The 16,684-nt window shown below is 44.2% G+C and overlaps 1 protein-coding gene across 6 annotated transcripts in view; it reads right to left on the bottom strand.

The window, feature by feature from the left end:
• OSBPL3 (oxysterol binding protein like 3) overlaps window positions 1–16,684 on the bottom strand; it is a 180,291-nt gene that overhangs the window by 83,070 nt on the left and 80,537 nt on the right. For all 6 annotated transcript variants that reach the window (XM_046020812.1, XM_046020810.1, XM_046020815.1 and 3 more), the window contains exon 2: window positions 2,026–2,265. In XM_046020812.1, the coding sequence (XP_045876768.1) occupies window positions 2,026–2,121 (96 nt within the window). In that variant the 5' untranslated portion in view covers window positions 2,122–2,265. The remainder of the gene's footprint in view (window positions 1–2,025; window positions 2,266–16,684) is intronic.

The following is a 16,684-nucleotide window of genomic DNA, read 5'->3' as shown; positions in this document are numbered from 1 at the left end:
AGTGTTACTATCTTTAGCACCTGTGAGACCACGGGATATGTCTCTGCTCCCTCAGAGCCATGAAGGTTGAACTTCCAAGGTGCCTGCACCTCCCCAGCACCTTTAGAGTATGAAAGGCAATCTTGGGACAGCTTGTGATGGCGGAATGGACATGGCTTGCTGAAGTGGACGATATGGATGGAATATTTAAGCCACTCCTGTGACAGAACACCTCTCTCTGATAGAAGGATGGGAAAGTGGGCAGAATAAGAAAATGGCCCCGAAATTAAACATGGCCTGTAGAACTAGATTCAGTCTAGAGTTGGAATAAACTTATTACATTCTCCACCTGCCCCGCCACGAAGCGTTTATGTCTATAAAGCAATGTTACATGTACTGTAAAGTGGGAGATCCTAAATATAGAAGATGACCATCTGATGAATGAATAGCTGAATGGCCGTCCATTCTAAGCAGGAAAAAAAAAAATCGAGGCTTCATGCACATTCCTCTCCATCTTTAGGACAGGCTCAGAAGAAGCTGTGCGAAAACCAAATTCATCAATTCAAGTAACACAGCTAAAGAAAATTTCTGTAGTATTCAGTTATAGAAGGTCACCGCACGGCTCTGATTCCTATGCTTGTTATAAGCATCAGCCATTTAAATGTACCATGTTCCTTCTCTTTATCCAAGAACGACATAGCAATAGACGCGACTAGGTACAAAGGGTGAGGGAAAGATCTCACATTCAGGCTCTAATCCCCATTGGACTCTTGGCTCAGGGAGAGAAGCACCCCATGGAAAGCTGAGTGAGCTACCTCACCCTTCTGAAGCCAGAACTCCAAAGGGGGCCACGATGCATTAGCCAAGGACTAGTTTTAGTCATTTTTTAAAAACCCCAGACAGAAGTGATTACAGTGCTAAAAAAATCTTTTGTCTTCCTAACCCCTCACAGGAGATCTTGGAGAGCTCCCCAAATGTCCAGCCTGGGGCAAAATCTGACCTGTCTAGAATCGTAGATTCTAATGACATGAAGCGGCACTGGGAAGTGGCCAGCTCCCTGTCCCAGGCAGTGCTCAGATGGAGAGACCTGTGATGATGCGTCAGAATGTGCGGACATGCCTGAGGTGGGAGGTTGCCAGATTGTTGCTTCCAAATCTGGAACCAAGGACTCTGGGCCAATTCTTAGGCCAGAGCTTCCCGTGGAGGAAAGGCAATGCCAACACAGCCAGCAAATGCTGAAAAGGCTCAGAGACCACTGTGGTCATGAACCCACAGCTTCCTGACAGCCCACTCTCTACTTCACTGAAGGTGGTACAATTATAATGATTATCATGCATTTACTGCCACTGACCTAAAGTCAGTGAATTCTGCCAACAGAGAGTTCTTAGAAAGAAAATGAAGAAATAACATATAATTACAGCTGGCACTCAGGCGCTACATATTCAGCTCTTTGTTTCACTTCTTTCTTCTTCCTACTGAATTCCTTTGACCACTTCTCTGTGGCTTTAATTCCCTCCTCCAGGGGTGAAAGAGAGCAGGAGAGACTCAAAGTCACCCACATGGCAATCTGTGGTGAAGGGGAAGGTAGAGGAGGGCAGGAGGATATTAAACTTACTGGAACAGTGACTGTTTTTTTGTCTTCATTAGTATGGTACAAAGGAAAGTGTGGGTTCTGGAGTCAGACTGAGTTCTGACTTCTCATTCTGCCACTGGCTAGCTGTGTATCCTTGGGCAAATAACTCAGTTGGTCCGACTCAGCTTCCTCGGGGAGAAAATAGGGATATGCATATCTGTGTTGGAGGACAGTTGCAAGGATCAGAAAAAAATAATGCAAAGAGCCAACAATAGTTCCTTCCCATCAGGTAAGCATTCAAGCTGCCTTATTAAAAGTACCTAAAGTTTACTCTTCTCATGTAATTAAGATATGACTGAAAGCAAACGCTCTTTCGCTGAGAAGTAGGGGATCCCCAGTAAATGCACACATCTTAAACGGCCAATTTCTTGGTATAAATTTGCATCTTAAAATTTGCATTGGTTAAACTTTACCTGTCGACTTCCCTGCTTGGAGGAGCAGCTACTTGTGCTCCTTGAAGGTGAGACCAGTTTTTGGGACACGCCGAGGTTCCTCTCGTCACTCATCATGAGCAGTGGGTCACTTGTCTTTGGTGCGGTCAAAATTCCATCCAAAGACAGTGGAGCCGAGAGTACAGAAGTCCCATGCAGGCAGGTGGCTCAGTTCTTATCCAGTTTGTTTTAAAAGCATTTTGGATCACCCAGAGGAAATCTCTAAAAGCAAAAGAAAAGGATTACAGAGAAGATGAGAGGCACCAGACACCATCTGTAATTAGCCCCCGATTGTCTACAGTACAGATCACAGAAGCTACTATGCTTAGTTGTATCAGGAGCTATGAAGGAAAAGATGCTTTACACCCATCTTTTACTGGAAATTATGTATAACGGGTTTTTCATGTAGCTTTGCAATATGCCAGAATTAAGAACAGTAGTAAGAAAATTTGAATCCAGACACATACAAAATCAGAACTATAAAAAACCATCCAACCATGATGAGATTTACCACTTCATACCTACTAAATGATAAGTATAATTTTTTTAAAAAAATGGAAAATAACAAGTATGGGAAGGGACTGGAACCCTCAGGCATTGCTGGTACGGACATTAAATGGTACAGCGTAGTTAGAAAGAGGTCGGTAGTTTTTAAAAAAGTGAAGCAGAATTTTCGTCTGATCCAACAAAATTTTGTCTGTTCAAACAAAAACTTGTACAAGAAGGTTCACGGTAACGCTACTGGCAGTAGCCAAAGGTAGAAACAACCCAATGTCCATCCACTGATGAATGGAAGAAGCACATATGGTATACACTGCGGTCTGAATGTCTGGGTCCCCCCGAAATTCATGTGTTAAAAATCTTAAACTCAATGTGATGGTGTTAGGAGGTGGGGCCTTTGGCAGGTACTTAGGTCCTGAGGACACAGCCCTTATGAATGCAATTAATTATAAAAAAGATGACACAGAGCTCCCTAACCCCTTCTGCCATGTGAGGATACAGTAAGTCTATGACCGGAAGAAGGCCCTCTGCCCATCACCCTCAATCTGGGCGCCCAGCCTCCAGAACTGGGAGCAATAAATTTCAGTTGCTTATAAGCCAACCATCTGTGGCATTTTGGTATAACAGCCCAAATGGACTAGGACTGCACAGCCATACAATGGAACACTGCTCAGGAATTAAAAGGAATGATGTTAGGTGATACATGACACAACATGGATAAATCTTGAAAACATTACGCTAAGTGAAAGCAGCCAGACAGAAAAGACCACATATGTATGTTTCTATTTATATGAAATAACCACAGTGGGCAAATCCACAGAGGCACAAGGCCAAGTAGTGGTTGCCAAGGGCTGGGGGAATTGGGAAATAGGGTATGGCTATGAGGTTTCCTTTTAGGGTGATTAATGTTCTGGGACTAGAAAATGGTGGTTGTTGTACAACACTGTGAATGACTAAATGTCACTAAACTTATAGCAGAAAATGGCTAAACGTTGATTATGTTATATGTATTTCAGTATAATTAAAAAAAAAAAAAACACACACACACAACTGTTTTTTGGAGGGATGGGGTGGAAGATTTGTTCTACCAAAGGTTTGGAGACATCTTTTAAAACATCATTACATAGTGTGACAAAACTATGAAGGAAAACAGAATTTCCCACATCGTCCATAGTATCCCAGTAACTGAAACAATAATCACCTTGGAGTACCCACACTACCTACTGTCAAGTCCCATAGTAAGAGTTTCCCATACACATGATCTCATTTAATCAACAGTCTGCTGGGAGATTATCTCTCTCTCACAGAGGAAACAACAGAGTCTCTGAGAAGTTAAGTAACTTGCCCAACCACACAGCTGGCAAGAGATGGCATTCAGGCTAGACGCCAGACCTTTCACCTTGGTGTTGGAAATGAGCCCTTTAATAGCCGGGTGTGGTAATAACAGCTACTGCCCAACTCTGGGACCCAACAGAACTGAGGAACTGCCTAGAAAGATTCAGGAGGGGGCACATCGTAAGCCAGCTTCACGGAGGCCCTGCCCCATTCCTTCAACCACTGCCTTCATCTGCAGCCCTGAGTCAAGGGTGACTAACATGTTTGGTTTTGGCTTCAGAAGACCAGTCTTTTATTTGACACACGAAATTCAAACAAACTCTGTAAATTTCCCATGCATGTTAACAACAATTATATATATATAATATATATGATTATATATATAATAAATATATTACATAAATATATTTAATATATGATTATATCATACACAATACATAAATATATAATTATAAATACCTTATATAAATATATTATATATGATAAAATTTTGTATATAAAATATACATATATATAAAATATATAATAAATAAATATATATTTATAATAAGTATAAATATATATAATAAAATATAAAATATATATAATAAAAATAAAAAATATAATAAATAAAATTTTATATATAATAAAATAAAATAAATATAAAATTTATTTATATATAATAAATAAATAATATATAATTATATTATATATAATAAAATTATATATATAACAAAATATATATTTATTATATATAATAAATATTTATATATATAAATAAAATAAAATAAAAAAAGATAGATATATATCTTCAATCTATTTAACCCTTAGTGTTCACATAGTCTTAATTTTAAAAGAAGCACGTTATATAATTATGACATGATATAACCGGGACCCAGCTAGTTAGATATTATTTTAAACCTTTGGTTCATTCATAAGTACTCAATCTCCTATGCTTCCCATGGACACATAGTTCTTTAAAAATGAGTATGCTGATGAGCACTGGGTGTTGTAAGGAAGTGTTGAATCACTAGATTGTACACCTGAAACTAATATTATCTGGTATGTTAACTGGGATTTAAATAAAAACAAAAACAAATGAGTATGCCAAAGTCATCAACTAAAACCAAGTCAATGAGAAGTATCATGTAAGAAAATAAAATTAAGGTAAGTGTATAGCCAGAGAACTCAATTCGTATGCTGCGTTCATAGAAACCCCCCAAATCTCTGTATTCATACATATTGGATCCAACAATAACTAAGACTAAATAAAACCAAACCAACACCAGCCTCTTCACAAAGTTAGCTTGGCTTGTGGGGCGTGACTAATTGGACCCGAAGTTAGAAGCCAATGCAGTCGAGTTCAAGACTGCCAAGAAAGGCTGTACGGATATATTAATAGTTGGTTTAATAGCATGTTGGCTGTTGCTGTTGAAGAAAGAGAGGGCAAAGGAAACATGATGGGAACCCCAAACGATGAACTGCGTGTGGGGGCAGCCGTTGCCATGACAACCAATTCCACAGCAGATCCAGAATGCCAACAAAGGGTTTCTGTGTGTGTGCCCGCCAGCATTTTTGTCATGTTTTTCAAAGCCGAGGCTCTGACAGGGAGGGCTCGGGACAAGAGAGACCAGGAGGGGTGGTCTGTCATGTGCAGAAGGGGCAGAAAGGGATACTCAGGTAAGAGAGAGTCCCAGCAATTCTGAAACTGCCGAATTAGAAACACAATCACCCCATCCCAGAGGCAACTGATACAAAGGGTCCGTCGTCTTTATGGCTCAGCTCCACCAAATTTCACCTTGAAGGAAAGAGCTACCAGGGCCAGGGCTGGGAGCCGGCCAAAGCCCATACTCATTTAAGTTGGCACTTTGAGGTAAGGCCTCTGCACGCACCACAAGCCTCTTTTTCTTCTCCAGGGAAAAGAGAGGGTGAGACTCCAGCCTCTCCCACATCCATCTCCCAGTGAGTCTGGGATTATCACCTAGGGAATTATATCTTGTTTCATCCCCCAGAACCTTCCAGCCTAGCCTCATGAGAAATTCAGTTAAAATCACCAGATAAAATTCAGTTCCTTTACAGCGTAAAGGGCAAAAGAGGTCAAATTCAGAGAAAAGGAAATACTTAAAACAGGGTAGAATAGAGCGTGAAGGCAACAGAGGCCTGAGACCGAGATGTCCCAGGAATGAGGGTGTCCTGTGGAATGAGGTAGTTATTGTGTCAACCTTGGAGAACCTAAGGGCTGGCTTGCGGGTCCTCAGAGGGAAGACCCTGACAGGAGTCCCAAGACAGAGGACCTTAACAAAGAGGAGTCACACGAAAGGTTGGTGTCTCCTACTCCACCTAGCTGACTTCGCAGTGCTGACCTAGTAAAATGGGGAAGATGGACCCCTAAGGGGTGATGGATACTGGCCAGGAGAGAAGGTCCCTGATTCAGGGGTATGGGACCTGTGAAAGAGCTGTGGGGCTTTCTCCTCTCGCAGTGACCATTCCATGGAAAACCTCTAACTCAAGGGGTTTGTATAAAATATAATAGTTTTCCTACTCACAAGTTGTGAACAACTTAAGGACAATCATTTATTTCCCCCTTATTTGATTTTTTTACTGAGCATAACTTCCACATAGTAAAGTGAACAAATCTTAAGCACACAGACAGCTCTATGAAATTTACATTTGCAAATACTGAAATAATCACCACCCAGATAAAAAAAATAGGACATCTGCAGCCTCCTCAGAAGGTTCTTCCTTGGCCACTGATCTGACAGGTGGGGGGGCTAATCCTCCTGCTGAATGCTGTGGTACCTGCCCCAAGTAAACCTGTCAGGTAGTCTGGGGACTACCTGTCTGTGCCCTAGAGAGAGACAGCTGGGACTTCCCAAACTCACAGGAGCAGGTTGTAGGACTGCTCTTGTGCCGTCTGCCTGATACAACCGTTTGACGCATGACAGAAGTCAGCGTGGGATCTGCTTTCATTTCAACGAACCAGCTGGTAGCCAAATCCAACAGGGATGAGAAGCTCAATGCACTTAAGTCAGTTGAAAAATGTCCTACTTGGGGGTGCCTGGATGGCTCAGTCATTAAGCATCTACCTTCACCCTAGGTCATGATTCCGGGGTCCTGGGATCAAGCCCCACATCAGGCTCCCTACTCAGTGGGGAGCCTGCTTCTCCCTCTCCCTCTGCTGCTCCCCCTGCTTGTGCTCTCTCTTTCAAATAAATAAACTAAATCTTTAAAAAAATAAAAAATTTAAAATATGTTTCTGAAATGAGCTAGGTCCTCTCTCACCACTGCTACTCACCTGGGAAACTGATGGGTCAGGCCCAGGTGAAAATGGTGTTCCCACTACAAGTCCAATGCATGAGACATGTAAGTGTGGAGCATCCATTAGGGAAAAGAGAACTCTGACTTCTACCAAAAATCGGGAAGAACAAATGATCAAGCGCTACCAAGCTTTTTGGCCACAAAGGCTGATTTTAAGACTTATTCTGGCCATTTTCACTTAAAAAAGAACAGAGTTTGAGCAAAGATGCAAAGGAGATACACAGACCAAGATGTATGTGACTCAGAAGGAGCCAGACCTAAGTTTGCATTTAGTGTTTTCTAATTACAAACTCTATGCACACCTTGACATGCGTAGAAACTTCTGTGGTCTTTAGGGTTTTTATGTAGGAAATGGGGCATCTTAAGGATTAAATGAGAAATGAGGACAAGGTGTCTCGTGTGGATAGAATAGACACTCAACTGATGTTAGTTCCGTTTCTTCCTCTCCTGGCCTCCTGGAAATGGCACACACAGCACCAAGATCCCATACTCTCCTTGCAACCAAAAACAAATAAGGACTCTGCGGAATTTTAAAACATATTAACATTTCCCCAAATCTGTATCACAAATGTGAACAGATTTTTAAACCATCAAATCAGCATGCTTACTTTGAATAAGACACAGATGCAAAAAGATAAAAGCCACATTAATTCATCACCATTGGCTGTCCAAGGAAGCAACTCAATATTAACTAGTTGCGTTTGAAACAGTGACCCATAACACAGGTAGTTATTATTCTATTAGGCCTGGCAGCCTGCACTCACACACTCGGTCATGTTTGGCCAAGAAACAGGTTCTCCTTCCATCCTTGAAAACAACTTGCATGAAGACCAGATGGCATATAGTTCCAGTTAGTTTAACATCTCCCAGTAAAATATATAGAAGAATTATGTCCCAAATTAACACCAAAAAAAAATTATAATGGAATATCCACTTTTGGTCTTCCAGTCTTCTTTGGTAAAGGAAAATTATTCAAATCCTGTATGTGTATCTTTTTAGAAATGATGCCTGCTGAAACCCCTTGATTTCCAAGATGTTACATGATCAACAGTACACCTCTGGTCATTTGGCTCTAAGATCCATAAATTAATCAGAGGTTTCTGGAAGGAAGTTTCTAGCCACAATGCCCTCAAATGGCTGATCTTGGACCTCTGTGTGTCATGCCGATCAATCTGCTGTAACAACCTGGACGGCTGACTTGATCCAGGGACGGTGCTGACTATTCCTGGGGGGCGGTGAATCCCGAGACTCACAGGCAAACTCATCTCCAAAGAAGTCTATTCTAGACGGTGTTTCATTTAGGGTTGAAATCTATCTCACTAGGAGGAGACACTATTCCCAGACCTGCCCTCTGTCATGACAGAGGACAAGATTAACAATTTCTTTTTCATCAGTCCCTATACTGGAACCACCACCACTCCCCATCCCACCCAGCAAACCTTTTCTTTTCTAGACCAAACAGTCACATTTTCATCTGCTGTGTCTTATGTGACCCTAATGATCACAGCTACCCAACTCTGATCACACATCAATTTGTCTGTGCTTCCCTGCAAAGGGTGCCCAGACCTCGAGACCAGCTCCAGGTGTGACCTGGCTAGAGCAGGAGGGACGGGCACACCAGCCTCCCTGGCCACGTACACGCCATAGCTACGACCACGATCTATGCTTGCCTGAGCTTTGGGGACACCCACACCTCTTTTTAACACTCGCCGTCCCCACCATTCCCTAGGACTCTGATGTGGTAGGAGCTGTGGAGAAGCTGGGCTCTTCTCTTAGGAAAGGACTCCTTTCCTTCCTTTGGCTGAAATTCGGGACTTGCCTATTCTTTTTTATTACTGTATTTCCTCACATTAGTTTTGATCCCTGATTCCAGTCTGTTAGGACATTTCTGAAGACCGGTCGCCATTCAGTGGTCTCGGCCAGCTTTTCCTTTGTGGGAGCATTCGCAGACTGCCTAGGCATGTGGATTCTGTCCTCATCTAACAGATGTTACCAGCAGATTTCCTAAGAAGAGCACCAAGGGTACTAAAATCCTTTCCATGCTTGATGCTAATTTATCCCTTCAGTGGCTTTTCTGGGTTCAAAGTTGCCAACCCACCCACAGTCAATCCCAACTGTATAGCCATGTCCAATTTCCCAAAGTGTCCAGATCCACCTTCTTCCCACCTCCAGGGTTCTTGTTTCAAATGCAGATTTTGGAAGCTCCACTTTAGACGGATTGAATCAGAATATCTGGGGATGGGCCCAATATCCTGTACGCATGACACAGTCTCTGTGGGATTTTGTGCGTGATGGAGTTGGTCGTTCTTAACCCTGCTTTTCTGACCCCAAGCGGATCCTTCTCTCTGTGTATCTGTGATGTAACAAGTAGGTAGGAAGCCAAAGCTCTTTTATTATCCTAGGCCTATGCTTTGCAAAACGTGGTGCTCAGGCCAGCAGTACCAACATCACCTTGTTAGAAACGCTTGCTAGAAATGCGAGTTCTCAGAGCCTGCCAAAGCCCGCAGAGCAGGGGCTAAGGGTGGGACCCGGCAATGTGTTTTTAGTAAGTTCTCCACAAGTTTAAGTATCACTGCCCTAGGTTAATACTCTTCTCCTCATGGAATCTTGAGGCTTCTGGGATATATTTGTCAGAAATTGACCCTGAGTTCTCCTCTCAAGAAGATTCTGTCCTGCTGCCTAACGATGCCTTTAAGCCAGGGACGGCAAATACCAGATCCACGTGCTTCCAGTCCCCACTCCCACGCTAAATCACCACGGCAACCTCCAGAAAACTAAAAGACATTAGTGGGACAGAGAGATCCCATCCTACACAGGCCTGTGTGGACGTGGTGGGGTCAGTGGAGGTCCAGGCATTCCCTTTTCCTGATCATTTCATGAGACATTAAGTGCAGTCTGATCCCGAGAATCACCCTATATGGATCTGTCCTTGATCCTCAACACAAACTGCCTCCCTGGAGGCGCTCGCCAAGTATCATAAGCTTGAATGTTGCACTGTCCAGACTCTGGAGAGCGGTAGATCTCAACTTGGACTGCACATTAGATTTATGCAGGGAGCTTTTAAAAATGCTGGGGACCAGGCCCTGCCCATGATCTAGCGTGGTGGACTTCGTGGTCGGGCCAGGCTTTGAACTTCCTGAGACCTCCACAGGTGACTCTGATGGGGATCCCGGGTTGAGGGGCATCAGTAATAATTTAAAAGGGTAACTTTAAAAAAAAAGATTTTATTTATTTATTTATTTGACAGAGAGAGCGCGCGCACACAAGCAGAGAGAGCAACAGAGGGAGAGGGAGAAGCAGACTGCCCACTGAGCAGGGAGCCTGATGTGGGGGTCAATCGCAGGACCCTGGGATCATGACCTAAGCCAAAGGCAGACGCTTAATGACTGAGCCCCCCAGGCGCCCCTATAAAGGTAACACAATGAATGCACATAGCTCAAGCCAGGTCATCAGATGGAGGAGCTGGCCCCATGGCACTGTTTTCACCTCTGATGAACCACTTTGCCTGCACTGCCCTCTGGGTTGTGCCCTTTGCCTACAATGCAAGCGATCATATATACGAAAATAAACCACGAACCTACTTGATGATATTGGGAGGTTTTATAGAGTGGTATAATAATTAAGGTCACGAGGGGCGCCTGGTGGCTCAGCCATTAGGCATGTGCCTTCGGCTTGGGTTGTGGTCCCAGGGTCCTGGGATCGAACCCCGCATCGGGCTCCCCGCTCGGCAAGAAGCCTGTTTCTCCCTCTCCCACTCCCCCTGCTGTGTTCTCTCTCTCACTGTGTCTCTTTCTGTCAAATAAAATCTTTTAAGAAAATAATAAAATAATTGAGGCCATAAGCTCTGGATTCAAACTGCCTGGGTCCAAAGCCAACCTTACTAAGTGGCTTTCAGCAAATATTTAGCCTCTCTAGATCCTCTGTATTTCATGTGACAAATGGAAATAATGAAAGGATCCCCCGCAAAGGGGTTGTTGAGGTGATTAGATGAGTTAATGCATAGAAAAGTCTACATAAGGTGGACGGGGCCGTCATCACTTGATGAGCTAGCCAGTGTACGATGCTGTGGTCACTCTGGTGCACAACATCACCACGGCTGCTCTGCTCCTGAAATCAGAAAAATTAAAAGGATATGTCCAGGGAGGCCCCGATGGCTCAATGGGTTGAAGCCCCTGCCTTCGGCTCAGGTCACAATCCTAGGGTCCTGGGATCGAGCCCTGCATCAGGCTCTCTGCTCAGCAGGAAGCTTGCTTCCCCCTCTCTCTGCCTGCCTCTCTGCCTCCTTGTGATCTGTCAAATAAATAAATAAAAATCTTAAAAAAAAAAAAAAAGGATATGTACAAATATCCACATTCCTACCACCCAGCATCAACAGGTCTCCATCCTTGCTCATACTATATTCTATACCTACTATTTTTCTGGCTTTTAAAAACTTGTGTCAAATAAATAGGATCATACCATACATTTCTTTCTGCAGCTGGCTGATTCGCTCACAACTGTTACACACACACCGCAGCTCATTCGTGCCGCACAGTTTCGTCGTATGATGATGCCTTGTTTAACTTATTCTTCCTTTAGTTCGTCTCTGATTCTTGGCTTTTAAAAACAGAGCTGCAGGGTCTGCTCCTTGTGAGGCTGTGGCATGATTTTCTAAAATAAGCGGAACGACTCTATCTTAAAGGTAGGTTTTGCTGGATAGTCTAAATTCCTCCTCAAAATGGCCAATGACCAACTTGGACAAGGATTTCTTTAAAGGACCTTGATAATGAAATAGCCAGGTCTCAGGATCAGAGTGTTGTTCCTAAATGACTTATTCTCAGCTTTTGGACCGGGGAATTTATTTTTTTCTTTTTGAAGATTTTGTTTATTTTTTGACAGACAGAGATCACAAGTAGGCAGAGAGGCAGGCAGAGAGGAGAAGCAGGCTCCCCGCTGAGCAGAGAGCCCAAGACGGGACTCGATCCCAGGACCCTGGGATCATGACTCCAGCCAAAGGCAGAGGCTTTAACCCACTGAGCCACCCAGGCGCCCCTTGACCGGGGAATATATATATGACACCATATCCCTGTTTGATTGGGGTGCGCGGAGGGACAGAGAACCACCGTGGTGAAGATGAGCTCACCTTTACTGTCACTGTACTCAAATTCTCTCAACTACCCACCTATTTGCCTGGATTGTGTGCATATTCTTGGGAACCACTTCAAATACTTTGTGAAATACGACATTTAAATAAAAAATGTATTTTTTTAGCTAGAAAGTTATGCGACCTGCTGTTGGCAAGATGTCCTGAGAGTGGGCAGTTTTCTCCTCAGCTCGCCGGGATGCCCCCATGCTGTCTTGTGGGGGAGCCCCAGCCTCAACCTGACCATCCAAATGCCTCCGAGATGCTTAGAACAAGTGAGGGACGGGAGGGATAGACACATAAAGAGTTCACAGACTCAGAGAGTGGCCTATCAAAGGTAGCTGTGGTGAAGAAAGGCAAAGGACAGCACAACTGGGGAAGAACGTAGTGGCCACGGCTGCTCACACTAGCCTTTCCGAGTGTACAGATGGGCGGCTCCAAGCTGGCAGGCTTCCTAGGACGGAGCACTTGCATGCAAATATGGAGACGGAAATAGAGGTAGTTTCCAAATGATGATTATTTTTTGTCCAAGTGATTATTGTGAAAATTCCATGTCATACACCTACATGAATCCTATCCTTCACCAGAAGAGAAGCTCTTGACTCAGACCTTAGTTTCACAAGGCTATCACAAGACGGATACGTTAGCAGATACTTCAAACACACTTTGAGAAGTCTGACATCCTCCTCAAAAAACGGGAAAGGAGCATGCTCCCCAAAACCCTCTTGTCTGGCAATACCAGCTGGCCACCCTGATGCCCAGGGCTTTGCTCCCATGCAGAGCCCCTAGTCCTGGTCACGTGGGCTCCACTCTTGGCACTTACCCCTCCCCCCCTGCCCCCAACTGCCGACTTCCCTCAAGAGAGTGGTTTTTGCCATTGGTGTGACTTCATCAGGCTATGTTCTCCTCAGCAGTTCCATATTCTCACCATTCTCTCTCCCCATGGTTCCCAGGGTTGTAGATCTCACCTATCGTCCCATCCTAGCTCTCCCAGGACAAGTTCCTGAGCTGAGGATGACCCAGTTGACTGGTAGAAATAAGATCTACTCTATCAGTGATGTTCTTAATTCTTGATTCATTTTTTACCATATGGTAACCTAACCACAAGGGTAAACCCAAACAAACTCCTTTACTTTCTTTCTTTTTTTTTTTTTAAGATTTTGTTTATTTGAGAGACAGACAGTGAGAGACAGCATGAGAGGGGAGAAAGTCAGAAGGAGAAGCAGATTCTCGGTGGACCTGCGAGCCCAATGTGGGACTCGATCCCAGGACTCCAGGACCATGACCTGAGCCAAAGGCGGTTGCCCAACCAACTAAGCCACCCAAGCACCCAAACCAACTCCTTTTCTAAATGTAAACTGTTCACCTGATTCGTAATACTACATGACAGAATTCTGCAGTGGCTGGACGGAACTGATCGCGTGCATTTGGGACTCTTAGCCCTGGGTGCTTGTGGGAATGTCCTAAGGGGTGGTGGAATGTCCTTACAGCCCTTTCATCAGAAATTTGGGGGTAGGACATGGGCAGCAACAGTTCAGTAAAAGCTCTCTAGTAGATTCCAATGTGTAGCCAGGACTGAGAAGCCCTGTTCTAGAGTTTTCAGAAATTTCCTTTCTCTTTCTATAACAATCTTGACAGCATCTACCCACTGGGAACCCACCACATCCTCTTTCATACAGCACAGCTTGCTCTCAGAGGCTCTGTGAAGACTGGAGGAACTCAGTCCCCTGGTGTGTTTTGGTCTGAACGGACACCCCGAACTCATCTCCCAGAGTGAGGTACATGTTTCCTACCCCTTCCCCTGTCTTGGGTTTCACTTTCCTCTTGTGTGTATTTAATTCTTTTTAGCTGGTGCTTCTCCTTTAGAAAACAGATTAAGAGGGGGGATTAAAAGTGGAATTGGAATAATTCTTTTCACTCCTGATATTTTGTTAAGAGAAAGTGTCCACACCCAGAACCTTACTTTCATTTGTTCATCTGGCTCTGGATATATGTTTGAAAAGCTGTTTTGTAGCTTTTCAATATTTTTTTGGAAGCCTCAGCTCATTCCTGACATGAGTTCTGCAGACTTTATTCCAGCACGTGTGACACTCTTAGTTCGTTCCTCTTCCACGGGTGGCATGCTGGCTCCTCTTCTTCTCTCCCAGGCACACGGGCATTTTATTAAAGGTTTGTCCTTCATCTGCTTTTATCTCTGAACTTTAGCTCTTGGTCATCTCACCCATGCCCCTGACTTCAGTAAGGCAGCTGTCTACCCATTCTGTGATCTTGACCCTTCTCCAGACCACAGCCTGGATTTATCACTGGAACATGAAGCCTACTGCTTACTTCAAGTGCAAACTCATCACTCCCACATGCTGACACCTGGGCTGAGCTCCCGGACTCTGAGACACTCACTGTCTCCTGGTCCACCCCAAGCCCTCTGCCCAGATCTCTCAATACTATAGATTCCAACTCTGACCTGACACTGACCTCAGCACTCCCAACTAGTTTCCCATTCTTCCATTCCCACAAGCATCCGTCCGCCCTAGACCTCCACTGAGGGTCTCTCCCGGCACGTCAATCTACCTTACTTTCCCTTGCCCAACTCACCTTCCCCAAAAGATTCCAGTGTTTCTTCTCGGCTCAAAATTCCCACTGATCTTGGAACTAGGTTAAAATCCCCAAGCCCTTCATAGTTCGGTTAAATTTAGCTAGCTCTGGACTCCAGCTCTACCTCCCATTCACTGTGCGTGACAAAGCTTCTGAATTGTGTCTCATCCGAAAAGAGAATGAACGGTAATATTAAGCTTTTGCGAAGACGGACTGAAACAGTGCATGGAAAGCACTTGACACAGTGCCTGGCACACGTCACTCCATTAATACTTAGGCTGTTGCCACTCAGACCTCATCTCCAAAAGCTCACAAAGCACACCCTGTGTTCTAGCAGATAGAAACACCTACAACTAGCCCACTCTGATTGAGCCTGACTCATTTCTCTCCGTGAAGCGCCCTGGGAAGCACGCTCTCTCTCCCCCATCTGTGGAAATGTCCTCCACCCTCCAAAAGCACTTCAAACGTCATCTTCTCCATGAAACCTTTTCTGAAACCACCCCCACCTCTGGTTTGGGTCTCTTTTGAACCCCTGCTTTACTTTTGTGCTCTCTGAAAGTCTGTCTTCTGTTTCCTGTAGTGATTCAAGTGATACACTGTCCACTAGGTGTTAGGTCTACCTCTAACTGGGGGACTGCATTTTCCTCATCTTTACATCCTATGGGAAAGCAAACTTACCAAGACTGGTAGCAACAGTAACAATAATAATTGTGATTGCTGAGCCACACTGATGGGAGTTTCAGAACATTCTAACCATCCCTTCTTTGTGAGGTCTCCTTACCATGCTGTCTTTGGCCCCAAGAGAGTTTATTTCTCTCTTTCGTCCCGACTGTTGAAATGTTTCTAGAGTACATGGCTATGCCCACAGCACGCTTCTTCAGGGATTTCACCTCCTGGCTCTGTCACTTTACAGCACTGGCCAACGCTTCTTTGTTGGATCAGAAAGAGATTCAGAGATGTCACCCCCTGTATTATCTTCCCAGTCTGAAAAATTAAATGATTGGCAAAACAAGCCAAGAGTTGACCAGAAATGAGCAGAATGAGACTGTGGTGCTTCCGTCAGTACCTCTGGCAGCCGCCCTAGACATATAGTCTCTGGGGAGAAAGCATGATCCATAACCTCCGTCCAGCAATCCATAATATCGATCCCTGTGGCTTTATCCCCTCTTCCCCAGCGATTCACCCGCAAGGTCTGGATTTTCATAGGTCTGCTTCATTAAAGCAAAATACGCCCTTCTAGAATCATACTTTAGCCATGAGAACAACCCTCACCTTCTAGATGAGATGATCAGATGATTGTATCTACATATCTATGCCCACGTTTTCATGCCTCGTGTCTACTTTGCTTCACCCTCACAGGCTGCACTGGGACAGATGGTACATGACCACCTCGCTTCCCAGGGGTCCATACGAATTACTACTAAAGTTCTCCTCTGTTAGCACTCTTACCTTCTCGATGCCTACCGTTCTCTATCCAATCAGGTCTTAACATTTCTTCCTTGCCATTAAACTTCAGTAAAACTCTCTTGACCAGGTTGGTGAGTTTCTTGCCAAACATGCTTGTTTACAAAGATGCCAAGAGGCTGCCCACAAACCAAACCCATTTGTCAACACCCCCTGTGTTATGGTTAGATGTCCACTTTCCACAACCCCTTCCAATTCCTGGCTCCCTTCCCCGGAAATGTAGAAACATGACTTGGTCTGCTGGAGACCTTCGGTGTCCTACCATGACTTTATAGCATGAGAAATACATCTGAGGTTCCTTTTAATAGTTTAATGTATTTTTAACCAAAC

Source organism: Meles meles, chromosome 10 (genome assembly GCF_922984935.1).
Source record: "Meles meles chromosome 10, mMelMel3.1 paternal haplotype, whole genome shotgun sequence".
Taxonomy (NCBI): domain Eukaryota; kingdom Metazoa; phylum Chordata; class Mammalia; order Carnivora; family Mustelidae; genus Meles; species Meles meles.
Note: the sequence above shows the minus strand (reverse complement) of the source record. Positions and strands in the feature narration are given on the sequence as shown.